The 27,806-nt window shown below is 51.5% G+C and overlaps 6 protein-coding genes across 6 annotated transcripts; 2 read left to right on the top strand and 4 right to left on the bottom strand.

Moving 5' to 3' along the window:
- Positions 1-1,282: 1,282 nt before the first annotated feature.
- Positions 1,283-5,390, bottom strand: UV8b_07116 (uncharacterized protein; the record flags this gene model as incomplete). Its single annotated transcript, XM_043144613.1, has 2 exons — positions 1,283-3,559; positions 3,627-5,390. The coding sequence occupies 2 exons, from the start codon at positions 5,388-5,390 to the stop codon at positions 1,283-1,285; spliced, it is 4,041 nt and encodes a 1,346-aa protein (XP_043000548.1).
- A 6,231-nt stretch (positions 5,391-11,621) lies between these two features.
- UV8b_07115 (uncharacterized protein) lies at positions 11,622-13,206 on the bottom strand (the record flags this gene model as incomplete). Its single annotated transcript, XM_043144612.1, has 2 exons — positions 11,622-12,854; positions 12,973-13,206. The coding sequence occupies 2 exons, from the start codon at positions 13,204-13,206 to the stop codon at positions 11,622-11,624; spliced, it is 1,467 nt and encodes a 488-aa protein (XP_043000547.1).
- Positions 13,207-15,707: 2,501 nt separating this feature from the next.
- Positions 15,708-17,067, bottom strand: UV8b_07114 (uncharacterized protein; the record flags this gene model as incomplete). Its single annotated transcript, XM_043144611.1, has 3 exons — positions 15,708-16,020; positions 16,085-16,730; positions 16,791-17,067. 3 exons carry the CDS (start codon positions 17,065-17,067, stop codon positions 15,708-15,710), a joined length of 1,236 nt encoding a protein of 411 aa, XP_043000546.1.
- A 1,521-nt stretch (positions 17,068-18,588) lies between these two features.
- UV8b_07113 (uncharacterized protein) lies at positions 18,589-20,963 on the bottom strand (the record flags this gene model as incomplete). The annotated part of the gene is made up of 3 exons (XM_043144610.1): positions 18,589-18,936; positions 19,001-20,823; positions 20,882-20,963. 3 exons carry the CDS (start codon positions 20,961-20,963, stop codon positions 18,589-18,591), a joined length of 2,253 nt encoding a protein of 750 aa, XP_043000545.1.
- Positions 20,964-22,314: 1,351 nt separating this feature from the next.
- UV8b_07112 (uncharacterized protein) lies at positions 22,315-24,313 on the top strand (the record flags this gene model as incomplete). Its single annotated transcript, XM_043144609.1, has 6 exons — positions 22,315-22,436; positions 22,544-22,680; positions 22,761-22,907; positions 22,989-23,528; positions 23,596-24,119; positions 24,203-24,313. 6 exons carry the CDS (start codon positions 22,315-22,317, stop codon positions 24,311-24,313), a joined length of 1,581 nt encoding a protein of 526 aa, XP_043000544.1.
- Positions 24,314-25,653: 1,340 nt separating this feature from the next.
- On the top strand, positions 25,654-26,712 carry UV8b_07111 (uncharacterized protein; the record flags this gene model as incomplete). The annotated part of the gene is made up of 1 exon (XM_043144608.1): positions 25,654-26,712. One exon carries the CDS (start codon positions 25,654-25,656, stop codon positions 26,710-26,712), a length of 1,059 nt encoding a protein of 352 aa, XP_043000543.1.
- Between the last annotated feature and the right edge of the window lie 1,094 nt (positions 26,713-27,806).

Raw genomic sequence — 27,806 nt, 5'->3', positions numbered from 1 at the left:
AAAATTGGACTGTGTGCGCATAAATAATACTGCGGAGAGGGTGAGGAAGCGCGGGCTCGGGTCCTCTCAGCACCATTAGAGTACACCTTAATACTAAGTTATTAGTATAACTACAAAGTGACGCAAGGTCATGGACTTAACCCGGCTACAAGTATCGAACATTTACAATCTCCGCAGCGGTTATCGATAGTCAAAAAATGAATAGAATCAATGATTGATGATTATTGCTTTTAGATGGCCTCTTGTGCACAAGGCTACGTAATTACATAGTAGTTCGAGTAATCATAGGAGATTTACCGATGCGGCTGGCTCTGCTTAAGTAATCTGAAGAGCGGCAGCAACAGTATGATGAGAAACGTCAAACGGTATATGCTCGACTATCAAACGACGATAAAGAACGAAGATGATATTACATACATAAGAGCTACTATGTCAGAGTGTATGGGTAAATACAATTCATTTCAAAAATAGCAAAGTCAGCTACTAAGCAACACTTGCAAGACTGCAATGGGAATAGGGTAGCCCTATGGCGCTACTATTTGTACCGCGGTTATAGTGGCATAACCGAGCCAGAACTTGGCAATATCCGAGTCGATCCGACGATATCCCCTGCAATATGCATCGTGATATAGCAATTGAAAGTAGAGGCGCTCATAACATGGCCCTCCGCTTATATATTAGAAGCACTTTTAGCGCTTGCCTCGAGAAAATTGTGTGAACAATAAATTACTATTGTGCTCCAATCCGCAGGTGATGTAGGCAAGATAATTACATGAAGATGACCAAGTAGGTAGCCGAGGAGCATTACATCACAAAGTCACCAAAGAGAATAGAAGCAGCCATATAGTAGAAAGTAAACTATACAACTGCCCATATTCTCCTCGGTCATTTGCGAAGTAACGCTCCTCAACTACCTACTTCGTCGTCGACAAATAATACCTCGAGAGGCCTACACCTCCTCCAATAGCCGCACCGTAGCTACAGCCTACAACTCGCCCAACGCGCCCGCGTGGCCCACGCCGTCGACATATACTCAAAAATACAAGCCACCAGACTCGCGGTCGACGAATAATTACATCTAGATGACCAAGTAGGTAGCGGAGGAACATCACGTCGCAAAAACACCTAGAAGAATAGAAGCAGCCATATAGCAGAAAGGGAGCTACAGCTACCCGTATTCTCCTGAGCTTTTTTGCGAGGTAAATGCTCCTCTACTACCTACTTGGTCATCTACATATAACATCCTAAGTGGCCTGCGCATCCTTCAACATCCGCACTGTAGCTACCTGCGACTTGCCCACCGCGCCCGCGCCATCTTCAGCAGAGCCCACGCCATCAACCTATACACAACAATACAAGCCGCCAGACACGCGGCATTCACCCACGGGTCGACATCAAACCCGTACAGCTCCAGAACCTGCTGCCCCGTTTCAATGGGACACCGTCCAACCGGCAATCGCTGCCCATCCGTACATGTAAACTGGACGTCCCGAAGCGATAACGGAGCTACAGCCCGCGTAGCATATCGAATCGGAGACAAAAAATTCACCGCCTGCAACCATCGCGGCATATCAATAGAGAACACCCCGGCCATGGCCATCGCGATTGACAGCACAAACCCCATCAGGGTGAGCGGAAAGCCGGAGCGTCCAAAAAGAGTGTTGAACATGATGCCGAGGGACTCGCCGCACGACACTAGGCCGAAGCAGGCAATTGAATAAGCCCCGTACATGGCCATGTTTCTGGGAAGGCCGACGGCAAATGTGCTGAGGACGCTGACCACCATGCAGCTGAGCAGTTCCAGGGGCACTTCGACGAGCGTGTACGAGGCGAGGAATGCGCCGGCGCCATACGCCCCGTCGTCGTTCTCGCGGTAAAAGACGTCGCGCTCGAAGGGGTACGCTACGGCGTTCTGCAGCATTCCCACGAGATAAAAGGCCCCGACTGCCTGCACAAAGCCCATGCGAGTTTGCACTGCGAAGTAGTCGTTGCCGATGGGCGCGAAAAAGATGGCAAGCAACACGGCCAAGCCTACGCAATGCCTGATGCGCGCCATGACGAGCTGCGGCTGTCTGCGGATGTTGATGAAAGCTCTCTGGACAAGCAATGGCAGCGTAGTGAGGATGGATGGTCGTCTCCCAATAAGCGCGGCCAGTTCGGCGGGGGTCAAGAGTTTTGCCTTGCTGAGCCGTGGTGACGAGGGACCGTTTTGCCCGTTTAGTGGCGCGTTTCCCTGCTGGACCACTATAGTGTGGTCTTTACCGTCCTCGTTATTGTTTGCCTCGCCGCCTTCCGGGATGCCGCATACCGCATCACCAAACGGCTGCCAGCGACCTTCTGCGTAACTCCGAGTCCATTCCTCAATCAGCTTCTGCACCCTATCGCGAGTTTTCGCTTCCCGTTCATCCTGCTGCTCATTGATAGTGACCATGTCAATACCAAAATCAGCTGGATTGGTCTGCGTTGGGCAATTATAACCAAAGTGGGAGAAATGCTCCAGCATCTGGCTCGCAGGTCCGAGGAAGACTGACAACCCGTCGCTTGCCAGTAGCACAACGTCACCAAAACGATGGAAAAGATCCGACCGAGCTTGATGAACTGTCATAATGACAGTGCGGCCTTCGTTTGCCAGGCCCTGCAGCACTTCCATGACGGAGCTGGCCGTGAAAGCGTCCAGGCCTGATGTTGGCTCGTCCAGAAGCAGGATCCGAGGGTTGGTGAGGATCTGTATGCCGATTGAGACGCGGCGCTTTTCTCCTCTAGAAATTCCTTGGATCGTGTCGCTTCCAATCAGCTTGTCTGCGCAGTCCTTCAATCCCATCTTCATAATAACGTCCTCCGCCACCCGGTTTTTCTCATCGGTGCGCATGAAGGAGGGGAGTCGAAGACCGGCTGCAAATCTTAGCGTTTCGCGTACCGTCAGCGACGGAAGCAGGGCGTCGTCATCTTGGCAGACGTAGGAGCAGACCGATCGGATAACCGAATCCGAGGGAACAGACCCGTTGAAGGTCACATGTCCAAAAGTCCGGTACTTTGCGCGCACCGTATTTCGAAGTCGCAACGCCATTGCGTTCAGCAACGACGTCTTTCCACTCCCAGACGGGCCCATGACGACACTCAGCACGCCGGCTCGAAAGGTGGTCGTCACAGGGTACAGGATAACTTTCTTCGGCTGCCATTTCCCAGAGCCGTTCCTCTTATCGAGGACAAGGGCAAGCCCGTCCAAACCAAGGTCAATCATCCCCGTCTCCTGGAACATGCGCTCCGTCATCTTCTCCTTTCCTGCCGACAAGTCCGTGTCCGAGGTCTGGGACCGAGAAATTGATGTATCAGCTTTGAGGAACCGCAAACCTAAGACTGACAAAATGGTAAAAAAGGCGAGAAACGACGTCAATATGATTATGGGGCGAGCAACCCAGTTGCTAGGGAATCCAAGCGACTCCATGACAAAGTCACCGGAGTACGGCTGGCAAGCTGGGTTTAAGGGACCGCCTGGAAGCGGGCACTCGTAAAAGTTGCCCTGGAACTCGTTGCCTGCGTAGGAGCTAAAGGCGTAGAACTGCAAAACACTGTCAGACGACTTCAGGTGCGCAGGAGCACACGGCAGGAATCGAGGGGAAACTTACAGCAAAGGAAATCCATCTAAGCCACCGTACGTATACAGACATGGTGTTGACCTGAATAAGCATTCCGCAAACAAGGATCTGCAACGTATACACCAGATTGGCTAGCAAGCAAGCCCTGGCAAAACGGCGCGCAGCAACGACGCTTGTCATGGCGCAAGAAACGCAAACGGAATGATTTATGACTGTAATGGCAAGGAAAGTGAGGAACTGGGTCGAGGTGAGTTGGAACCCGGCCGGAAAGTACACCAGGGCGGAATATACAGCCGGCACGAGCAAGTCCTCGGTGAGCAAGTGAGCAAGTCGGCGAGAGAGCACAAACGGCAGGGCATCGACACAGCCGTCCGCCGACTCGTTGTCAAAAGTGCGAATGTCGATGGTCATCCGGTACACCTCGAGCAGGAGAATAAAGTAGCCTTGCAAGACAGTCGCAATATACAATCCTCCCTCGCGAGACCTGATCCCCATCTGATCGCGCCCGAGGCCATTAAATATGTACCCAGTCAGAAGACCCATGAAGATTGCCTCGACCCAGGTTGCTGTTTTTCCAAGCGCATCTCGATGCGTTACTTTAAGAGTTCGAACCGTTAACAATCGCAGCTGGCGGAGGAACGGGCCGGCATGTTGCGTGTTTGCCACAGGCTTCTGTCCGGTATATGAAGCATCAGGGTCTTCGGACCGATATAAAATGGTACTCTCCTCAGCCCATGCAGACTTCAGGCCATTTAACCTATCAGTGGATTCCGCTTCAAGTTCTGGAGTGCGCTTGTCGATGGCGGTCAAGTCGATGACGAAATCGGCTGGATTCACAAACTGCGGCGAGGTGAAGCCTAGCTCCTGGAACCAGTGGAGACAATCCAGGACGCAGCCGGCATACATGGGTGCACCTTCGGACAAGACGACGAGGTTGTCAAGCAAATGCCAAATCTCGGATCGAGGCTGATGGAGGGTTGTGATGACCGTACGGCCTTGGCTGGCCAGGGATTTGAGAGTGTGCATGAGCAGATGCGCACTCGTGGCATCCAACCCGCTCGTGGGCTCGTCGAGAAACAAAACGGATGGATTCGCCAGCAGCTGAACTCCAATACTGACGCGTTTCTTTTCCCCTGCCGAGCAACCACGGTTCCGGCTGTTGCCGATTCTGGTGTCTGCGCATTTGTTCAGCCCCAGTTCGCAAAGGACTTGTTCCACCACGCCATTGCGATGCTCCCGTGAGGTTGTTGCGGGAAGACGTAGCGCAGCCGCGTACCGGAGTGTCTCGCGCACCGTGAGTGTTGGCACCAAGCTGTCTTGCTGCATGACGTAGGCGTGGCGAGCACTGTGGACACCCAACTGGCCGTTGAAGGTTACGGCTCCCTCCTGATTCAGTCTCCAGCTGGTGGTGCGCTCTGCCATGGCATTCAGGAGTGTGGTTTTACCGGAACCGCTGCCGCCGATGATGGCCGTCAAGGTTCCGGGACGCATGTCGGCAGCCACCGAATGCAGCAGAGTTTTGCTGCGAGGGGCCGTGTCGAACTTGCCGCATATTAAGTCCGGGTAGGTAGCGGGCTCGAGCCATGACGGGGCGGTGTTGAGAGAGACTGATAGACCGCGCACTTGGACATGGACAGCGGGGACATCGTCAAGGAACAGGATGCTGGGACAGGTCACCGATTCCGAAAGGTAGAAACTGTATTCTTCGGGGGGAATTTCCCTACCAAGTGAGATCACGTACGGCGAGCTCGACGAGTCTGCGTCGTCGGTGCCACGGTTTTCGGATGCATCCATTATCACTGCCGTAGCCGGAATCGGAAGGAAGTCGGATTGCTGCCATGAGAAACTGGTCTTGCGGTTTCTCAGCGAGCATGAACATAGGGGATGGAAATTAAAAAGATAGCCAGACGCTGGAGAGTTGGCTGGACTTAAATATAGTTACCTGTTCTGTAAAGCTTGTTTGCGCAACCGGTCCGACCCGTCGTTTTCTCTCCCTGACGGCTTCGAGCACCAAGAAAGACACGTTTGATGTTTGGACGTGTCATGCCTGCGAAACGGAGCTGCTTCAGGACCACCACCCCATCTTTGCGAGTAAGTCACCCGAGTTTGGGCCGGGCCCGACTGTCACGACTAGTAGCATCCAAGGTCTATCCCGCAGGAAAATCGCTGGAATGACGACCAGTGGTGACTGGCAAAGGACCGTATCCCGCTTATCCATCTGGCGCGTATCTGACACGTAATCCGGAGCAAACCATCTCTAGAGTCAGGAAGACTAACCAAGTCGGCCAGTTTCCATGGCGCTCGACGTTTAGCAAGATGGGGTAAGCCACACGGTTTCCTCCAGTAGCGGCGCAGTGCTGGCGTGGACCACACAGCCAAAGGGATTCGCCGCGAGAGTGGAAGCAACCAAGATCATCAGCAATTTAGAATCCCGAGCAGTAAGGTGCTTTGCTTGACGAGTGGCGTGGATGCCTTCACATCACTTGGACCAAATTGTCGACGATGGCATTTTCCGGGAGGAAACACAAACTTCCAACTAGCTCGCTCATCGGGCTCCACCACAGCACAGTCCTAAAAGCTTCATAACACGCCATTCCCCACATAAAGAAAAGCTGGGGAGGTGTTCCCGGCAAACGGACAGGAAGGGTTCTAGATAGATTGTAGTACAAGTGGCATGTACGTTGCCCAAGCAATCAATCAGATCAATTATTTTTCCGTGACGTCGCTTCAGACCCCGCTGCTGCACGATTTTATCGGCAACATGGGCGCCAGGGAGCCGCGGCTGCTGATGTCATCGCGGCTTGTTTTTCCAGCTGCTGCCGTTTTCGTAAACCGCCTGGTAGCAAGTCTCGGAGCTTGATAACGCCGGGGTTGATGACGCCACAAATGCTACATGGCTCGACTTGCATCTCCAAGTGGCCGATGCAATGACTGCTAACTGGCCCACTAAAGTTGCCAAACTGCAAGCAGCCAGCTGCCGCCTTTAGAGTTTAGAGTGCTTTGACACGCAGCAACGGATTTAAACTTTCGGTGACCCCGAATAAAGGGCAAACAGAGGTCTAGGCCATCAGGCCATTGATCGCAGTGGAGTCCGCCATGCCGACTAGCCATTGTCGTTGCGGGTCAACGGTCCGTGAACGGATGAGTTGAGCCGCTCCGAGGCCGCACGGCGAATTGTGAAGCCGCCGGAAAACGCCGGAATCCGGGGTTCTCGGCCCAGGGCACTTGGCCGATCGATCTGTTCTGGGGGTAAGCCGGACTGAAGCTCCTAAACAGGAAATTCCAGCATTTTTCGCCGACTGAAGCAGTCAACGTATTCACTTGCAAACCTACCCACCACGTTGCTCGAATGCCATCGACCGATGTGCCCGACCACGCCCATTTCCCAAGCCACCATTGCCTATCTCGTGCTCGCTGCCAAAGCTAAAACAGAAAGTCAGGCAACGCACCGTGAACAGAATTCTGGCATTTTTAATAGAGCCAATAAGTGATATCTTAAGAGTTAGTAATAACGCCTTTTCTATCTGCCCTTATCACTGCTAAATTAACAGCCTAATAGAGTGGAAATAGCCTCACAGCGCTATGTGCCGGGCCGTATAGGTGCGATAAGTGCGATGTAGCTCTTTTGTAAGTCTGGAAATTGCCGGTACTTATGCTATTATACTATTTCCTAGTCTGCTAATGTACCCTTTAGTTTACGGTTTTCTATTGGCTGAAACCCTGGTCCGTTACAAAAGCTGCACCTTAATACAGTCTAAGGGATGGTAGGTGTCGGCGGGGATACCGGTGGATTCGTATGCGTCGGGAATGTTCGGGTACGAATGTGGCACATGTAACCGAGGGAACAGTAGCCCCTTAGGGTTACCCCCGTGCCCACTATAAATAGCTGGTGACCTGAGTACTGTTGAGCCAGGTCAGGTCAACCCTTTACAATATACCGCTTTCTCTCCCTGCTTCCTGACAGTAGGACATTTGAATTTCAAACATTACTCCGGTTGCTCAGCTACCATAGCTGTGCCTGAAATGCGTCGTCATACGCACCGCCAGCGGGCCATTCAACCCTGCTGGATTAATCTCGCCCTTGCAAGTGCCAGCCGAGATGCTCTCATCTCCTCGTCATCTTGTTGGCAGCAATCTGTAACCTCGGCTTCACAGTTAGGGTCCCCTGTAAAACAACGTAAAAATAGCAACCCATGAGCCGGCCGCCTGCCTGCCGGTACCCATCCTTCGACATCCGGACCTGCATTCTCCAAGACAAGAAGAATCCACAAGCTTGGCAGGATACGATGCAAGCGCTGAATAGTGTTCGCACCAGATATGGTGGCGCCTACTAGTGCGCACTTATCTTCTTCTGATCGTATGAGATATTATGTTTCTGCGATTGGGGGCACGAGCCGTGCATGACTCGTGCGTTGTCTTCCCCGAGTACGTAAACAGAGCGGGAAGAGTTTTCAAACCCACCGGGAACGCTAAACCTAAAAGAGAACTTGTACCTTTGCACCTATTTTCTATGAGTAGTGACGTGCCGCATTTTTCTTCCTTCCTGCTACTCTAGGCACATTTCTCCTTTCTACACCACCACATATATTATCACGACTTTTGCCTACGCAATGGCTTCAGAAGCAACTCCGACGCCCTATGTTATCCCTTTATCTGATATTGAGTGTGGATATCATACATCGCAAGATGCAATTACTGCGATTCAGGACCATCAACGTCTTGAGGGCTTTGTATGCACTATTAGCAGTAAAAAACGCAATCCTCGCACGACTTTAGTGGTAAATATCACGATGCAATGCCGCCAAAGTCGTCATTATCGCTAATGGGCACAAAGTAGAGCCATTTATAATACTTCATTATATAAGACTGATTGCCCCTTTCGAGCCCGAATTCTATATAATATTCATAATAATCTCTTTTATCTTAAAGTCTTACATTCATCATATAATTATAAGCGAATCGCTTCCCTTATTAGTTTAAGCACATTACGACTATAAAGTCAACAACAATTCGGCCAGGATAGGCTTCTTTCAGTAATAGAAAAAAAGGCCTAAGGAATACAACTAACAGTAAGGCAAATTGCTAAGCAGATTATGCGCAAATATCCTAAGCTTCTGATCAATACCCTGGATGTTTTTTTCTTTAAGCGAAAGTTATAACTCGCCGAATATAGTGCTGGAATATTAATATAAGCCTTTGTGGACCTTCTTTCTAAAGATTCCCGCATTTTTCACTATGAAATTGATCGAAGTGAAATTGGAAAGATTTGCCGGGTGTTCTGGATATATTCTGACTGCATTAGTGATTAGAAGCAGAATCCAGAGGTAATGCTAATGGATAATATATATAAGATTAACCGCTTTAACCTCCCCTTAATGCAAGTCACAGGTATCTTATTATTATATACAAATTTCAGTATTGCATTTGGATTAGCATCCCGTGAAGATATTGATGCCTATACTTGGTTTCTTATAGCACTTTGAAGGGCACAAGAACGAGCTTTAATTAAAGAACCCTCGGTTATTATTATAGATTTCGAAGCCGCCCTTAAGACCTCGCTTCGAAGTATCTTTCCTATATTACAACAGTAAGTTTGTATATAGCATATACTTAAGAATGTTGTATTTAATATTAAGAAGAAATGGAATGGAACCCTTGAGGGTTGTCAGATTATCGAAGGTTATAAGACAAAAAAGGCTGCAAAAAAATAATAACGCGAAGAATGGAAGGATAGGGATGACGAAATAGAGCACGGTTCTTCTTCTATAGAAGATTCTAAGGAAGAAGAACTAAGCTATATTGCGGCAATCTAGGTATTTAATTCAATTGATTCAGCAGGTTTTATATTATTATCACTAAATAATACTGCTGATGATATTCTTACTGCTTGGATGGCTGTGGTAAAGGCCCCTTCAGAGCAGGATTTTTTATCTTAATAGCAGCATCTTTACGCCTCGTTTCCTTACCAGGAGCGTATAATCAACCCTTAATGACCCATCTATGCATTTCACTGCTAATTATTATATTCTAGCAATTATATCTTACCTTAATACGACCTACCTTCCATGGCGTGAGCAATTTGCCAAATATACTGTAGGAATATACCTTAACTTTGGCACACAGGCCATATCGCGAGTTGAAAGCATATATTACGAGCTTAAGCGGCGCATAAGACACCCATTTATCGACCTATTTGAGCTTCATTCTGCGATTTGGGATATGACGCAGTGGCGTAAGCAGCGACTTACTATACAATTCGACTCTGAATTCACCTATAGGAAAGTAGCCTGGGATAAATATGATGTTATTCGCAATCTTATGCTTCGCATTGGGTGGCAGGCGATGGACCTCATCATATAGTAAGTCAAGCTAGCCCTCGATGCAATAAAACAACGGGCACAAACACAACGCGCCTTAGAGCTATGCAGTGGCCATTTTACATCGCAGTACGGGCTCCCTTGCAAGCATATAATTGCTAGTAGGATTGATAGTGGGCAGCCTCTTGAGATAAAAGATGTACACCCTCACTGGTGGCTTAAGGCAACAACAGTATGTCATACATTTTGCCTATCACAATAGCTACTAATTGCCTTATTTATAGCCCGATGAAGAAGAGCTTCTTAACCGTTATCGCGAGCCCGATCCTGATATTATATGATAATGAGGCATACAATCTAACGAGCCGAAGCCCCTCTTATCAATCGAGTCTTATATAGGCAGAATCCTTAGTATTGACGAACGAGAAGGGAATGCGATCTTTAACTTTGTTCATCAGGTTGAAGCCTCTAGAACAAGGGCATCATCAGTGGCATTATTAAGCCGTAATAGCATAAAGAAACTAAGGAAACAAGGAAATGCGCATAACCAGGGCCAACAATAGATTGAAGAGCTTTAGGCTGCTATCTTACGGATAGCAGGCACTATTGAGGCTCTACAGACCTCGCAGCAATAGGCTACTATGCATCATCATCATCATCATCATCATTACCAACAGCCTCATTAAGTAGGCCCTTCAATAATAGAACATTGGCCGGCTGCATCCTCGCAACCTTTCTACAGAAGAGCACCAATACCTCTAGTTACGCGCGATCCTAGCCTTAGGCCAAGTCCTTTTTCTTCGCAAGTAAATTCGCAAGCAGCGCCTTCGCAAGCAGCGCCTTCGCAAGCAGCGCACTTAATAGCACAGCGGCCAGCTAGATCCCCTCAAATGGCTCAATACAGCCAACCATTTCATACAATAGGCCTAGTACCTCAAGTTCCACGTAATCTTAGCCCTAGGCCAAGTCCCTTATCTTTGCAGATAAATCCTGAGATAGACTCTAGCCAGCACGAAGGATGGGTATATTATAGGCCTCAATAGAAGCTCTACATTATCAAAAGTGGCATTAAATCGCGATTTCCCTTAAGATAAGTATGCACACTTCAAAGGTTCGCAGCAGTAAAAATGCGGCACGTCACTACTCATAGAAAATAGGTGCAAAGGTACAAGTTCTCTTTTAGGTTTAGCGTTCCCGGTGGGTTTGAAAACTCTTCCCGCTCTGTTTACGTGCTCGTCTTCCCCGTCTGGGCCGTTCGCAGACGATACGAATCATCTTCTTATACAGCAAAGCTCCATCTGCTACGTGCTTAAAGCGGCGCCACTCGCCCGTTTTCCTCGATGCAGAAACAAGCCTAGAGGACATTAGTGCACTTGGCTAGCTTACCCCGCTGAGCGAGATCAACCATGCACGCTCGAAATCAAATTCTATCAGACAAAAGTGCAAACGCTGGCATATCGGATGATCGGCTGCTTTGGTCAAAATTCCTGACGTTGTGGTTGCCCGCCGCCTCGTTCAGGGGAGAGCATCACTGCCGTGGCAGCCGTGCGATGAGAAATGCCAGACCTTCCGGCGCCTGTAGCATCGTCGTCCCAGATCCTTGCAGATTCTCACCGTCTACTTCACGCAAAATAAAAAAGGGCTCCAAGCCAAGTCATCTAAATAAGAACTGTGTAACGGTAATTGCGCTAGGCTTCGTAGTGTTTCGTTACAAGCACAAGATGGAGCATCCAAGCAAGTCATTACCCAAGATCATGGTTTTTGTCGTGATATACATGTACATCCTGCTAGAGTGCAACTTTTGGTCCGCACCACGCCAGTAATAGCTCTGCACAATAAGAAAGAAATCTACCCAGCGTCTGCTGTAGCCCGGGGCTCGGGGCTCGGCCAATCTATCCTCCCCTCCCCACGTGGCTCGCTGCTCCACGGGCTGCCCAAAAACCTGCCTGACTTTTTCGACGTACTCATCTTTTTGCCTGACTTTCAAACCTATCGTCTTCTCGGCCTGCAAGCCCCAGTAACAGAAAAGCATCTCGTTGAATATAATCATCTGGGGATGCACCTTGCTGAAGTGAGGATGGATATGCCGCGAGAACAGGTTAAACATGCCCTTTGGTGTCAACGCCGCATGAAAAAACCAAAAGGCGCCACTTCTCCACACATGTCGCTGGATGGGCGCCTCGAGCGCCACGCCGTTGCGTCGCTTCTCTTCGGCTGCAGAGAATTCGAGATACTCTGCGAGAATGGCATCGTACTCGGCTATCTCGTCTGCGTCTTTGAACCCGTCAACTGCCCTTGAAGTGAGCCAGAATGGCGGCATCTGCATTTCAATGGGCCTTGCGCATGCCCACTCAAGTTCGATTATCGTTTTGATGTTCCACTGCCCATCGACAAAGATGTTTGACTGGTCGAGGTCGGTGAGGGTCAAGTGGAAAGGGCCCTCGCGATACTGTGGGCGGATGAAGGTGGGCATGACGGCTCGCAGAGTCACCAGGGCCGCGAGCTGCCTCTTACCATCGGCAAAGTTGCGGACTGAGTTTGGTTGATGTAGCATCTTGCTATCTTGGAGGGAAATCAGGTCAGATATATAAGGCTCGAATGCGGCATACGTCCTATGTCGCGGGATTCCAGAGCTGATGCCCTCATTCTCCAGCATCTGAAAGTGCAGGTCCAGCGGTCCATTTGAAAGCGCAACACAGCCGTTGGGCCGCAACGTAAGGGAAGCAATGCGGGACAGAGGCGTTCTATTTAATGACAAGGTTACGTTGGCAAGGCCAAGGAATAACCTCTCTCGATAGGATTTATCGTGACGGTATTTCTCCCAGGACAAGGAAAGCATTTCGCCCTTGGCTTCACTGAGAATGAGGTAGCCGTGCTCCAGAGGGTTCCTCTTGCTGCTAGGTACATACAGTAGCAAGACGGAACCGGCCGCCCAAGAAGTCTTAGTGTCCATCTCCGTAACCGTTATAGGGTCTTGGTGACGAGAGGAGCATTGCTCGGATGCGCATACTAGATCCATGTTAGGCGCCGGATGGAGACTTTGCATAGACCAGACTCACCGCAGACCCGTCGGGGAAACCAAAGGCGCGAAGGGTGGGAATAGGAGCTTCAGGGCAGTTTTCTTCAAGCCAAATGTAGGTTGCAACCTCGGTCCGAAGCTTCTCGTCCGAGTTGCCCGGACAGCGTGCATCGCCAACTTTGTAAGGAAGTGGCAGGCGGAGGAACACAGTCTCTTCAAGGGGGAGCATAATAGGAACTACGACGTTGAACCTGCCCAACTTCCATGCTTCCATGGCGCTCATGTGGCACTAGTCGACGCCCAACTGATGGCGAATCATGGATTCAATGTCGACTTTACGCGCCGCCAGTGAGCTCCAGAATCGTCGTTTCTCCTCTGGATATTCTAGCCGCCGCAGGATATGCCGTCATCTCGCAAGGCAGTCTCGAGGTTGACTGACCCCTGAAGAAGCGGACGGGTGGTCGAGTCCAACATGGTGGTGGCGTGGCATGTGCACTTCTGAACGCTGGCGCCAACGGCTTAAGGGGGCTCGGTGCGAGGTTTCAGAATCCGGTCGGCGATGTCGATGGCCTAAGCAATGCTTCTGGGTGGGTACATGTAGATGATGGGTGCGGTGACCCATGCAGGAACGGATTTGATGAGCACATACCATTTTTTAGCCTGTTTTTTTTATCTTTTTTTTTTCGTTGGATGGCTGCGCAAAGTCACCGACACCGACGATGGAGCTGGAATATGTGTCAAGTTGGAAAAAGAGTTAAATCGTCGCAGCAGCCTCTAACCAATAAGATGAGCATCGGTCCTGACGTAAGTGGGATAAGCTCGAGTCAGATATGGGCGATGATTTGCGCAAGAAATGCCGGGTGACGATAGTTTTTTACGTTTTGTTTCCGTCGGCTAATATTCGTGATTAATCATGTACCGCATGTACCAGGTAGCACTGGGTTATGTATCGCAGGATGAAGCCCAATAGAACCGCACTTTATATGGCGTCATGTTTTAGTGCAACCATTATCGATGCGAACGCCTGCATCACTGGTCTCGGTATTTAGACTAGCCACCTAAGACAAGGTATCTGGCTCCGAGGCACTAGAACTCTTGATGTGGAGGTCAACTGGTACGAATGAACATCTACCGAGGACCCGTAATCACAGAAGCACTCGTTGGGCCAGTGACCCTGAAATTGACCTGAATCTGCCTCTGTATCTGTGAGAAATCTCGCTTCTCGTGCAGCAAAGATTGGGCAGCAGCAGGTCTTGGCCCTATTCACCATCCTCTACAGGGGTCTCAGGAGATGCTCTTGGATACGGCCCCGTGCAAGCTACAGGTTTGGATAGACGGGTTATGGGGCTGGTGGCGAATGCTGTAAATATTAAAACCATCGAAGATGCACATGGCATGAAGCCATGAAGGAGCGCAGGTGAAACGCATCTTCCCAGCGTATCCGAATATGCAGCGAGCATCAAAACTCGGAATCATAGCCAAGGAAGACGGGCCAATACAGTCGTGGGAGATCACGAGGCTAACCATAATAACAACTATCGTCCCAGGTGCAGAAGCTTGGCCGAGTGTACTTTAGCCACAAACCTTTGCCAGCCGGATTCTGGTATCACGGATGGTACGTAGTGCGGACTACACGGCCTCCCTGCCAGCAATTTGTCCAGGCTGACTACGTCTTCGGGAAACACGCCCCCGGAAGCCGTGACGAGGCCGAATCATTCGTCGAGAGCTCGGGAAGTTCCATGCTGGACAACAGACGGCGAGGTGGCTCTGGCAACCTGGGATACAGCTGTCATCCCAAGCATCGCTAATAATTCGAACATGGGCTTAATAAGCTCATCTGCCACAGAAGCAAGGGGGCGGATGGATAAGAGGCAGCAGGGGCGAAAATGAGAAGAAGCACCTCCGCATTTACCCTCTACGTGAGTAGCATTCACGTCAGACATTAGCACGTGAAGTTCGAATCGAGACTCGAACCTACAAGGCCCTTATTCTATAAGCCGCAGCTGACGGACGAATGAGGCCCACACATTTCTTTTTTATGTGACATGCACGAGACTCTGCGATCGTTGTGTGTCCGTAGGCATCAAGGCGGCGGGGCGTTATTATGAGAATCTTGCGGATATCATGATACATGACACCTTGAAAAGTACTTCCCAGGATGCATTGATTGCGAATACTATGATACACGACACCTTGAATATTACTTCCCAGGATGCATTGATTGCGATAAACATTGATAACAACGAGCATTGCTAGCTAGTGAGTTACTGTTGTTGTCATTTCTCTCTGGCTCTTAGATCAGGATTAAGACTATGTTGCCCTGAACATCGAGTGAGCCCACGCCGCGACTAATGGTGCTTTAAGACTCCCCTATATCCAATGCGCCAGAATTTTCAGGCTCCTAGCTGGGCCTAAAGAAGAAAAGGAGTCCCTATATTTTCGAGTCCAATCTATATCCCCTATTTAACGCGGGACACGGCAGATTGGGCGTCTTAGCACTTTTTCCAGATTCATGCCGCTCGTTGCGCATCATAGAGCTCATCTTGGCGGCCTCCGACCAACCCCCTCTCAGCGACCACGGCCAAGCAGGCTCAATGCAAGTCAAAAGAATGGCAGACCAGCTTGCCCAAAGCCGCTCCAGAGTCACATCGACTCAAAAGGTTCCCGCTGGTGCAATGTTCTGGCCATTGACGACAACCACAAGCATCTACCAACCTGCTCTTGCAGACCACACCTGACCCTCAACATTTATACAAACAAACGAAAAACCATCCATCACAAAACGAGCTTGACGGAGAATATCCCACGCTCGATGCTGTTGACGAGAATGTTTCCGCTCCGGAAATAAGGATACACCGACCAAGCCCCATTAAAAGTCACCTCCCCGCCCACGGCGTCATCCTCGGGATAAACGTCAAAGAACCCAACCTCGCGGAACCAGGAGCCGCTGCTGTTCTCAGCGACCGACGTCACGTTGACGATGCGTAGCCCAGAGCCATAGTTTGACATGTACGACAGCCCGTCAACGACATACAGGTTGTGATCGATAGCCTTGGCCGGACTCTTGTAGTAGCCCGTGAACACGGGCCTAGTCAGGTCAGCCACATCGACGATGTAGGTCCTCGTCCAGCTCATCGTCCAGCAGCAGGAACCGCTGGTCATGCCCCGTCAGCCACCCCTGGTGCGTGTACGACGCCCCCCTGTAGGGCGTGACCGAGAGCCGCTTGGCATTGCGGCGCCGCGTGACGTCCACAATGGTGAGGGCGCTCTCGTCGTAGCAGAAGCAAATCTCGCAGCCGCGGTACCTCCTGTCCGGCCCCTTGTAGATGACGCACTGGGCGTCGTGGACGTAGCCGTCTTGCGCGAAGCAGCCGGCATCCCGGGGCTCAGCGGGATCAGACACGTCGACCATCCAGAGCCCGCCCTTGCACGAGCCGTTGCGGGAAGTCCCCACGGCGAAGATCGTCCGGGTGGCCCCGTGGGCCACGATGTTGTGGCTGCTTCCGAATCCGGAAAAGTGCGCCGTCAGGTCGGACTTGATGTCGAATGTGGGCGGGCTCCTGGCATCAACCGTCAGGAGCTTGGTCAGGTCAAAGACTTGGAGGCCGTGGCCAGGAGCCTCGGAGCCGATGTAGGCGTGCCTGCCAATGACCTTGATATCGCGCCAGACGCTGTCGGTCGTCTGCGTGGGAAGGCGCCCCATGGCCCGCAGGCTGCCGTCCTTGAGGACTTCGACAAAACCCACGCCGTCTGTCTGGCCGACGATGCCGAATTCTCTCCCGCTCAACGAAGTCCAGCCTAGTGAAGAGAACATGAGACTCTATGTTTGTAAGCGCTGAAGGAGGCGTAGCCACTTACCCCAGACGTCGTTGCCAGTTCGAGTCTCGCTCCCCAGATCTTGATGGCGCAAAAACCCCCTCAAGTCGACATTCTCGCACGAATACTCGCCGGAATTGCCATTCCTACAAGGCGTGGCACTCTGAGGAGCATAGCGATCCTCGTCGAAAACGCCAGCGGCGATGTCCCTTTCCCTGTGCGAAAGCTTCGCCTCCATCACCTCCTCCATTGATACGGCGAGAGGAGAATCCGCGGCCGCTAGGCTTTCAGCATTGGGAGCAACGTCTGTACTTGCCATGCTGCGAAAAGAAAAGATGGAAAGTACCAAGAAAGCGGTGAACGACTTCATGATGGGCTGCATTCAACCAGCAACGATTGCCCCTGGGTAACAGGAATTTGAAGGGCGAGACTCTAAAACCACATGAACGGCAAGCCAAAAGGGACGACTTCAAGAAGAATTACCTGGCTATTTGAATTACACTCTGTCGGCTGGCGTTCTCTCTTTCACCACAACGGCATGCGTTGTCTGATACGCCTGTGAAAGCATTATATAATTCGCAGCGTGGATCGTTTGGCCGGCCGAGATGACCAGAGTTCTTCTGGCCTTAACAGCGACGTCACAATGCTGCCCATCGCCAAGTACACCGCGTCAACTGGAAGAATAAACGCCATGTTCGGGAGTAGCCACTTTCGGAAGGTTGTATGGGATCTGCAGTGGCACTTTCGTGATGTGAGGCTCCACCCGTGGTTTCATAGCAGGATCCTTTTTACTATCTTCTGGCCGAAAGGCTTGCTTCTCGAAAAACACAATTCCTTCCAAAGCGCTCCGCTGGGGAAATGGACAAGTCAGACTTCAACTTTTATCAGTCATTCCGCTCCCCGCGACAACTGTACCGAAGCAAACAAGGCGTACCCTACCTACGAACCCCATCGGTGACATTCATCGGCTGACTACATTTTCGTGCTAGCAGCTTCCAAAATGGAGTTTAATTCAAAGGCGATGTTTCATCGACGTGGCTGTACGGAACCAACAGTAGAATGCCCCCGTGTTGGCGCACGACGACATCAACCCCGCTTCTCGTACGTCACATTCCACTCTGGACAAAAGACATTGGACGGGATGCTTGGCGATGCTGTTTCTTCACCGCCAAAACCGGGCTGTGGCCAAGACTTGCCCAGTGCAGCCAAGCGCGCCAGATCGGTCCGGGCCTGGCCTGCCTCGTTCTGCTGAAATCACTCGCTTTCCATGTTGAGCCGCAATCGTTGGGTTTTGATTGGATCAAAAGCTGGATAATGCACAAGAGGGGAGGGATAAATACATGTATCTAGGTAAAGAACAGAAGGCTAACTGCGGTGCTTGAAACCCGCCAATCGGTCTTGCTGGCAAACTGTCACGGGCAGCATTGCCCAAATCGCATCAGCAAGTGTGCCCTGTAAGCATGGAATTTTGTTGAGTCGCCGAATTCAGCAGGTTTGATCCGCGGCGAGGTGGCGTTATGCGACAGGCCGGGTGTTGTGCGCGTGATGGCCACCGCTGCATGTACGGGAGGAAACGAAATAACAGATATCGAGCTCGCCCCAGTCTAAAACCGAGTCATTATTCATTGATAATCTCGCCATCTCTATCGATACGTAGCCCCGGCAACACTATTTCAATCAGAACAATCATATCCGAGGGTTGGCATCATGTCCAAATGCCGTATGTACAGTGTGAATGCGTCTCAACTCATCTACCTTACCCATGCTCTAGCCACATCTTAAGAAGCCAAGATAAAGATAGACCTCATTTCACCATTGGTCCCTTCGAGGCCAATGTTTCTCACGTGTGATCATAAGGTTGGTCGCCGCGGACAATGTATATTTGCCCAGTAAGGACGGCAAGACCCACGACCATAGCAATGGCAATAATAGGAAGGTTCACTCGAGCAAACTCAAGCCCCCGAACATGAATGTGTTTGCGGGATAAAATGTCTTTCCAGAGAAGCCCTGCTAATGACGCGCTGAATGCTGTGCTGAATGCGCCGTAGTTGACACCAATAGCCATGCTGTATACCGTAGCCCAAAACGTACGGTCGCTGATTTCGGTCTTGTTTTCCGCATTGATCGCTTGCCAGGTCTGAATAACGCGGGATAAAAGAATCGTCGTACCGATGTTTGTTCCGGCAAACTTGCATCAAACAATCGTTAGCCTCGATGCATTCGGGGCACAAACATGCAGGGAATAAACCTACGTTGCAAAGAACCACGGACAGAAACCCCATGCCGCCTATAGCACCAACCGTCCCAGTCTTCCTCACCCAGTGGTCCCATCCATACGCAAAAACGGGAATCCAGCCCTTGGTCGCCAAGGCTTGTACAAGCACAAACATGGAGAACGCAAAGGGTACCAGGGCGAAAGGCAAATGGAGAACAACTGCGGCTGCGGTAGGGAAAGTTTCCTGGGCCCAGCGAAAGGCGCCTTTGGCGAGGGAAACCAAAGTCGTCCGACATTTGTCAGGTCGAAACGACGGTGCTTGGGAGGAGCGTTTTGGGCCATCACCGTCCCCATTAGATGATACGAGGAGGTCTGGAGTGGGGGATAAAGCCATCGCTTGTCCGTCTGCCGATTGGAAGAGGGCTGCGCTCTTTTCGTCATACGGGGCATTCCCTCCGTTGGCCCGCTCAGGGATGGAGGTTGACGTCGCTTGAAGGGATTCGGATGAAGAACTGGTTCTGATCGCTGCGCCGTCTGGATTCTCAGAAACAAGAATGGCCGGAGGCAAAGGCGTAGTTGCAGCTGGCCCGCGTTTCTCAGTTTCCAATAACCCACCAGGAATCGAGCCTTGTCTCTCAATCTCATTCATGATAGAGCCATTCGCAGTTGCTTGAGCTACTGGTGGTAATGCTGGCTGCTCCTCCCGCAACACCCTCTCCGCACGCGCGTTTTCAAGTTCCTGTCTACCGTTGCGAGCAATTTGCCGGGTTTCAGCACGATGATACCAGCCGAAACCGAGATCCCAGCAAAACATAACAAACGCGGCTGGGAGTGTCACCCAGAAGACAGGGCGCGCATCGGTACCTGTGCTTACGGCGTTGAGAACTAATACGGTGATAAGGGTAGCCGCCATAATGGCGGCACCAAATGCAGCACCGCCCTTGTCCAGGAAGGGATTCATAATCTCTTCCAGTGAAAGTAGTTTGACCTGCTCATCATTTTCGAGGCTGTTTTCTTCTTCTTCCATTTGTCCGCGAGCGTGAGGAATATTAGGATTGACCGGCTTCTTCCCTCGAGCCTCTAGTGGCAACTCGTGCATCTTGATAGTAGACGGGATCAAAGACTCGTTAGCAAACACAATGTAGAGCAAAAAGGGAAAGAGCACAGTCGCAGTCACCACTACAGGAACTATCATGTTGGCGGTGTAGTTGATGAATTTGATCTTGAAGGCCCCAGCGAGAACCAGGTTGGTTGGGTTTGACGAAACGAGGATCGCAGAAGCAATATTTGCGACGGCGAACTGGGTATGAATCCAAGCTCTAGGGTGGACGATGTTGCTGGACACTCTGGTCATGTAGGCCAAGAAAGCCGTGCCGGATAAAATGATGGGATCGTTGCCAATGAAACTGCCAATTAGAAAGAAGAAAGCGTAGAGGAGGAAAAAAAGCCGGTGGCCGATTCTGCCGCCCCATTGCAGTACCTTGAACGCAAGATATCGAATCAACCCCGACGCATCAATAGAAATGGCAATGTACGCCAAAGTAAGGAAGAATGCCATGATGTCAATGGGAGAAATGTTGTCGGCCCCGAGGGTTCCATCATGAACTTCCTTTCGGCCAATTGCCGAGATTGCAAGCAGAAAGAGATCCGCGATTAGTGGCGCGGTGACAAAGTTCATGGGAAATTGGAACCTGATCCATGGCTTCAGCTTGCCATTTTGTTCATCGTCGGCTGTTTCACCCTCAGGCGCATTGTGCCTAGGCGGTATGACTCGAAGATGAATCAACGTGCCAACAACTAAGCGCCAAACTCTTGTGGGAAGGTAGAAAGGGATATGAAATGGGAAGAGCACATTAATATCTAACAGGAGATTGTAAGCAAGAGGCAGCGAGGTATTGATCTTTTCATGAGCACTTACTGGTAAGGATGAAAACAACGAGCGTGATAATGGATCGCCAAGATCGTATTTGGTCTGTATCTAGCGAAATAGCGTCGTCCATACTTATGCGGGTCTACCAGACTTGTTCGGGCGCGAAAGACCTCAAAGGGCTCAAAACAGCGGACGGGATTTTCGGGCTCCTGAGCGAGGGCGCAAAAGATTAATTTGCGCATAAATTGTCCAAATGAAGTAGAAGCGAAAGCGCAGACGATGGAGCTTGGGTATCTGAAATTGGTCGCAACTGCGAATGGATCTTCAACACGCAGGAGTGGAAAGATTGAGAGTCCCAAGAGTCCTGTGCTGTCCCCCTCAGTCAGCCATTACGCGCCACGAGCCTGCTATTCCATGCTTCTCTCCGTGCCTGATTGATTATATCAGCCGCTTGATAACATGAAACAAACGAGCCCAGCTTGCACGGGCTGTCTGGAGGTCGGGTAACGGAAGGGGACGGGGAAAGACGAGGAAAATGAGAAGAAAAGCTCCGCGCGAAAGCTGAAGCAAGGCAGGAACTTTCTTTAAGTTCTGAAACTTGCCCAAGTTCCTTATTCACCTAGGTACGTACCCAGAGACTGGGATATACAAGCACTGATTGGCGGGGTATGAGGTCATCTCGTTCATTGGACACGACCAATGAGATCATAGAGGCTGTGCCCCATTTAAGGCTGACCGACGAGGACATCAAGGCGCGTCGTGGCGGGGCTTCATGTGCAGCTGCGACAAAGTAGAATTGAGAAATGAAGCGTTACGAGAGTCAGTCGAGGTGCGATGGAACTCGAAAGTAAAGAAGACTGAAACATTACCCAAGGCAAGCTGCCATAAGCTCATTTTGCATGACTGCTCTGATGCCTTGCAAAGTTCGTCGCGTCATCCCATGCTCACCCGTAATTGGATTCAATTGGCGGCATGAAAGATAAATGGAAGCGGCTGAAGTCAACAGCGGCTTCGGAGCTCAGTCCGTACCATTTAGTTAGTTATTTTGCTGCCTGATGCAGATGCAGCTCCCCTAAACGGCATGGCGGCTGGGGCATTGTCCCTCGTGCCCCCCCTCCAACACCGTGCCGTCGACAGGTTGCCGTTTGTCAGAGCAGGTGCAATTGCGGCTGGTTCCTTCCAAGTTCGGAGACACTCAGCCTCATTCACCCATAGTCATCCTAGAATATGGAGAACCCATCCGAGCAAAGCCGCGCAGCGCAAAATCATACCCTTTATAAAAACCTCTTGCGCGTCCCGTCTCTTCATCTGCAGTGCCCGATACCAATCACTCCCACATTTACCCCTTGCTAGGACGCTCTGGGCCCCACGTCGGTCGGTATCCTCCTCGTCTTCTTTGTCTCACCAAAACAACCACCAGCCTCCCGCGAAGCGGGAATGGAGGGGAAAGGGCCATGCCCGCCTTGTCCTCGTCCCCGCTGATGAGCACTACGGTTAATCAAGCTTTACTTGACCGGAATGTTTCAGACGTCTATGAGCAAGGAATCGAGGTTGTTTGTGCCTGGCCTGTATCAGGACAATATGGGCCAGGATCTAGGATCCTGTAAGCCTAGCATCGCCTCGAGCTTTCAGCCTTGCCGTCCTGGCTGACGCGGAATAACCAAACTGTGGATTTTTGCAACTGTGGCCTCGAGCTGACCTCTTTGGCAGATATTACGTCCTCATAGCAGCCTGTGTGCTTGCCCGGAAAGCGGAGTGGATCAAGAACGCCTGTCTCGCTGCCGCGTTGTTGTTTCCAGCGGTTGCGGCACTCCACGGCATTGCCTTGGCAGCTTTCCACCGCGACGGTATGCTTGCGTCCTTCGTTTATGTCAATCACATCAATTCCTTCAGCGCATGTTGACGAGGGGCTGCAATCCGAATGTAGGGGCCGTCGATTTAGACATCTATGGCGCGTTTCAACTGTGCGCAATCGGCATCCTGGCTGCTCCTGTAACTGTTAGGTTGTCACGAACATATTTCAATGACCCGGGCCGCAACGCCATTTTCCTCTGGGCTGGTCTCATCTTGGCAGGTATTGAATCAGTCCTTATCTGATTTGTCGACTTCTGCTTTTTTTTTTCCGCTTGCTGTATTCTGACCCTCATTCTCATAGGACTGCTTGGCTTAACCGTGGAGTTTTACAGAGCAGTTCCCACGACATGTTATATGGATGATCAAGGCAGGGCATTGTCCGGGGATCCCCATGATTTCCCGTATGATGCACAACCCGCCTGCAACATGACTTGCAATACCTCCCCTGCGGGACCACAGTCGCCTATGCGAGGTGGAGCCGCAAACAACATATACCTGATCCCAGCACCGAGCAAACTTTCGTTTGGTACAGGAACCCTTCTGTGCGCCACATGCTGCGTCCACGCTATCCTTTGGCTGGCATCCATGATGGACAAAATCTTGGAAATCAACTGGAAGTCTAGATTTGGCATCAACGACGATATTCGCAGCGAACCGATCAAAGGCACAAATGGCGCCACTGTGGGCAAGATGAACGATGTCAATGAGATAATCAGATTCTTCATTAGCGTTGCCATAGTTCCGATATTTACGGCCGCTGGGCTGGCCGTGCTGATTGTCGGCGAAATCAATTTCTTCTCGTACCAGATGAGATACCAGAACGAGCCAATGGCAAGTATTGGTAGGCAGCATCTAATTTCAAGGCCTTATACGTCAGCATAACCTTGCATCTCTAACCACACCAATAGGGCAGTGGGGTCCGATTGTTGGAACAGGCATCGCAATTGTAGGATCCTTGTATCTTCTCCTAGCGGCAGATATTGAAGCCGCATTGCATGGGCCGAGCGATAATGAAAAGGGATGCGAACATGAATGTCCGAAACATTCCTCCCATGCGCCAACGGAGGAGCAAATCCTTCCGCCTTCCCACTCACTTGACGAGACAGACACAGTGGACGAGACGTTGCGCAGCTTCTCCAGGGATAAAGGTGGTCGTCTCAAGGGCAAAATTAACGGTCTCTCAGTCACGGGGAACTCGAAGACTACTTCGGCTCATGGACTGAGCGGAAGTCGACGCAAAGCCGCAGATGCACTGATTGCCTGGAGCGGCCTATTAGGCCAAGTAACCCACGATTCTTTCGATCTAAGCAAATTTAGAGATGGAGCTGCTCTGGACTTTCCGGAGATTCCAGGAGAGAAGGAAAGAAATAGAAACCTGGCACACGTCAAAGAGCTGTACAGTAAACGGCTGCAAGCAGATGGAACTCCTGCTGTTCAAGCGTCACGTTCCAGGGCCAGCAGTTTCATCGAAGCCGGACCATCAGGCTGCGCGCTTGAACCTGCCAATTCGTCTAGCGACCCCCCATCACCATGGCCTGCACGCCGAGCACACCCATCGCCTTCTCCAGCACCCTCGTCGTCTCGTCTACGAGCAAGTATGCCGCCGGCCGAAACAAGCTCGCGTGAGCTTTCTCCTATAAGTCCGTTGCCGATGGACGACAACTCAAGCAGAGGTCGAGGAAGAGAGAGGCGAGACACGCTGGAAGTGCCGGTTGCTGCTCGTTTGCGGCCCACCGAGACACGTCATCTGCAGGCCTTGGACACACCCACGCATCCAGTTGTTTGATGTGGAAACTTCGAAGCTTACAGAACTCGCTGCGACGACGAATGCTGATCTTTGCGTTATAATGTTTACGATGTATACGATGAAACGCATGTTTTACATAAGTTGGAAAGATTTGGCGTAGGAGACAGAACGAGCACCGCATTGTTATTGTAGGGAAGGGAACGAAGGATACAGGTTTCTTGGTCTATTTACCCGTGGAGTTGACATGCTTTTTTTTTCCTTTCCAAAGTTACAACTTGCATCATGTTTCCATGGCAATGATATTTGCAGATGGTCAGCAGTAGACATCCAATTCGTGACGTGAAACGCCTGCGAAACGTTCTGCTCGAGCTGGAAAGGAAGTTTCCTTTGCTTTGCCATGCAGTGTACGCTCCGCAGGGCCAGGCAAGCATTCAAGCGAGCCATTATCTTCTCTCGACAGCTTTGCTTAATGACTCTTTGGACTCTTCATCGTCTTCCTCATGAACCCCCAGCAAGCCGCCATAAGTTTAGGTACTATGTGGACCCAGCCTTGCCCAAGGCTGTGAGCTTGGTTCCTGGGGCGAGTTCTTCATACCTTTCCCACTGGAAAAAAAGGACAGTGGAGGTCTCTTATGCCATTTAGCCAACTTTGTGGGTTTCGCGACTATTATCTGGCGTGGATCACGGCAGAATTGCGCTTTCCCGGCCCGCTAAGCCTCTTGGAGGCATCTTTGCGGCCCCTGCTAGCGCGGTGTTATCGCGAGCCAGGGTTTAACAATGGGGGATCCTCCGTGCAGGATTGCAAATTCTGGGCCGTCTGCTCGGCTTTGTGTGAGATGTAGATATGTACTAACTCGAGTCTAGTGGCCGGATTAATCATTCCGCGGGTTTATGCGTCAAGCTCCTCCCTACCGACGGGCATCCACACCCCTGTACGGAGAAGATAGTACCTACTTTTGTCTGCGGAGTGCTCCGTACTGGCTGGTACCGTTTCCGCTTGGCGCCCCGCAGCCGTCACTTCACATCACCATTTCTTGACAGGGCGGGCGGGGTTCAATCACAGCCAGGTCAATCTCTCCGGGACAATTTTTTTTTTTTTTTCATTTTTTAAAAAAAAGCGCAAAAAATTCGAGCCAAATTCCCATGCGGTTCATCTCCAATCTGCGCCTGTCACAAACCTACACTCCACGGTCAAAAGAGGCCCACATTCTTCCCCAGCATGGCCTCCGAGGGCACGCATGAGGCTCTGCAGCCTATCCACCCTTCCATGGCTGGCAAGCTCGACCCCGTGTTCGAAAAGCTATACAACGACAACGTGGCCAGCACACCATTGAGACCAATCGACCTGGGTGCACTCCGATCCAAGTACTCGGAACTATACAGCTACGGGACTGGTCCGGCCCCCGACGTGGGACGCGTATACGACGACCGAATCCCGCTGGGCGACGGCAGTGACGTGCAGCTCGACGTGAGGGTCTACGAGCCAGACTCCAAGGGCCCGTGGCCAGCACACATCGACTACCACGGCGGGGGCTGGGCCCTGGGGGATCTCGACACGGAATCCCACATCTGCAAGCACATCTGCAAAAAGGCCAATGTCGTCGTCGTCGACGTGGCCTACAGACTGGTTCCCGAGCATGCCTTCCCCGTCGGCATCACAGACAGCTTCGCCGCCCTCAAGTACGTCCACGCCCACGGCGCGGAGAGATTCAACATCAGGCCCGACAGCATCTCCCTGGGCGGCGTCTCGGCGGGAGGGTGCATCGCGCTGGCCCTCGCGCACCTCGCGCGCGACAACAAGCCCACCCCGGTGCCCGTAAAGCTGGTGATTGTGGGAACCCCCGTCATCGACGACCTGTCGCAGTACTCGTCGGCGGCCGAGTCGCCGTTCCCGTCGATGCAGGAAAACGAGTGGGCGCCCACGCTCAACTGGGCCCGGCTGGCCTGGTTCGACAAGCTCAAGTGGTCGTCCCTGCCGGCCGACGCACAGGGCCACGGGGCCGCTCGAGAGAAGGTGGCCTGGTTCGCGAACCTGCTTCAGGCGCCCAGCTTCAAGGGCCTCCCCAAAACGGTCATCTACACTGCCGGCGCTGATCCGCTGCGGGACGAAGGCGAGCGATATGCCCGGGTGCTGGTGGAGAATGGCATCGAGGTGACACTGCGACGATTCCCCGGGGTGCCGCATCCTTTTATGCACATGGACAAGGATCTGTGGCAGGCCAGCGAATTCATCGACAAGACGGCACGGGAGATCCGCCTTGCCCTTTACGACTTGTAGCACTGGGCGCGCTTATGCGGCATGGAGCCACCGCATGGGAAACGATGCAGAAGGGTATTTCTCGTGGAGAGGTTGGGTCGAGATATAAGACGCCGCAACTCGGTTCGACGCCGTGTGAAATGGGGCGAAAAACATGGCCAGGATGGAAAGAGAAATTTTCTAGTGGTCGACATTTGTGCCGCGAGGCAAAGAGGAGACAACATTCTAGCATATGGCTTATCTGGGCTCTGCCAAAGATACTTGTGCCTGAGAGGCCGGCATAAGGACCTCTATCAAGATGAAACTTGCGGTTGGATTCGTGTGCCTGTTATGCAGGAGGTCCACATGCCTGTCGGAGACCGGGTGACCTCAAGGAGACTTGAGCACGATCCAACGGACGAGAGACAAAAGCTAGGGTAATATGTGCAGAGCACGGAGTACATGCAGACAAATCTGCTCGTTCAAGTCCAATGCAGATGATGTGTCCTTTTCAGGCTTTATTATTTTAGGACGGTACGGAACACTCCGTACGCGCTGCGGACAACAGTGCACCGGTTGCGGAGTACTCCGTACCCACTGCCTGGTCATGTCCAGAAATACATTCAGATGGAGAAAGGAACTGAGACACGGGGTAAATTGGAATGTACGGAGTAAGAAGCGAGCATATGCAATCGCGGGGAAGGATCAGTCATGAATCCCTATGCTGACCAACGGTCGGAGGAACCGCCTTTCAGAGGACGCACTCTGACGCCGTCGTGCGCCTGCCTCGCAGGCTGGGGGTAAGTGGGTACGTACCTAAAGTAGCAGGTAGGTACGCACCACAATAGCAGCCCGTCCTCGCCTCCCCGCAGCATCCGAAATTCAAAATAGGAGGTCAACTCAGATTTACCACCCCCCGTGGTGGGGCGGCAATGGGCAGCTAGGATGCACGGCCAGTACATAAATCGGGGCGTCGCCAAGCGCGGACAACTGGGGAGTATTCAGGGTCAACTCAGCCGGGAAGCCCAGCAGAGTGGATGTCACGGAGCGATATCCCTGCGCGGGCTGGTTCCTTTTCACCTCTGCTCCTTCCGTACTCCGTCCTGCTACGTATGTACCACGCAGGTATGGGAACG

Source organism: Ustilaginoidea virens, chromosome 6 (genome assembly GCF_000687475.1).
Source record: "Ustilaginoidea virens chromosome 6, complete sequence".
Taxonomy (NCBI): domain Eukaryota; kingdom Fungi; phylum Ascomycota; class Sordariomycetes; order Hypocreales; family Clavicipitaceae; genus Ustilaginoidea; species Ustilaginoidea virens.
Note: the sequence above shows the minus strand (reverse complement) of the source record. Positions and strands in the feature narration are given on the sequence as shown.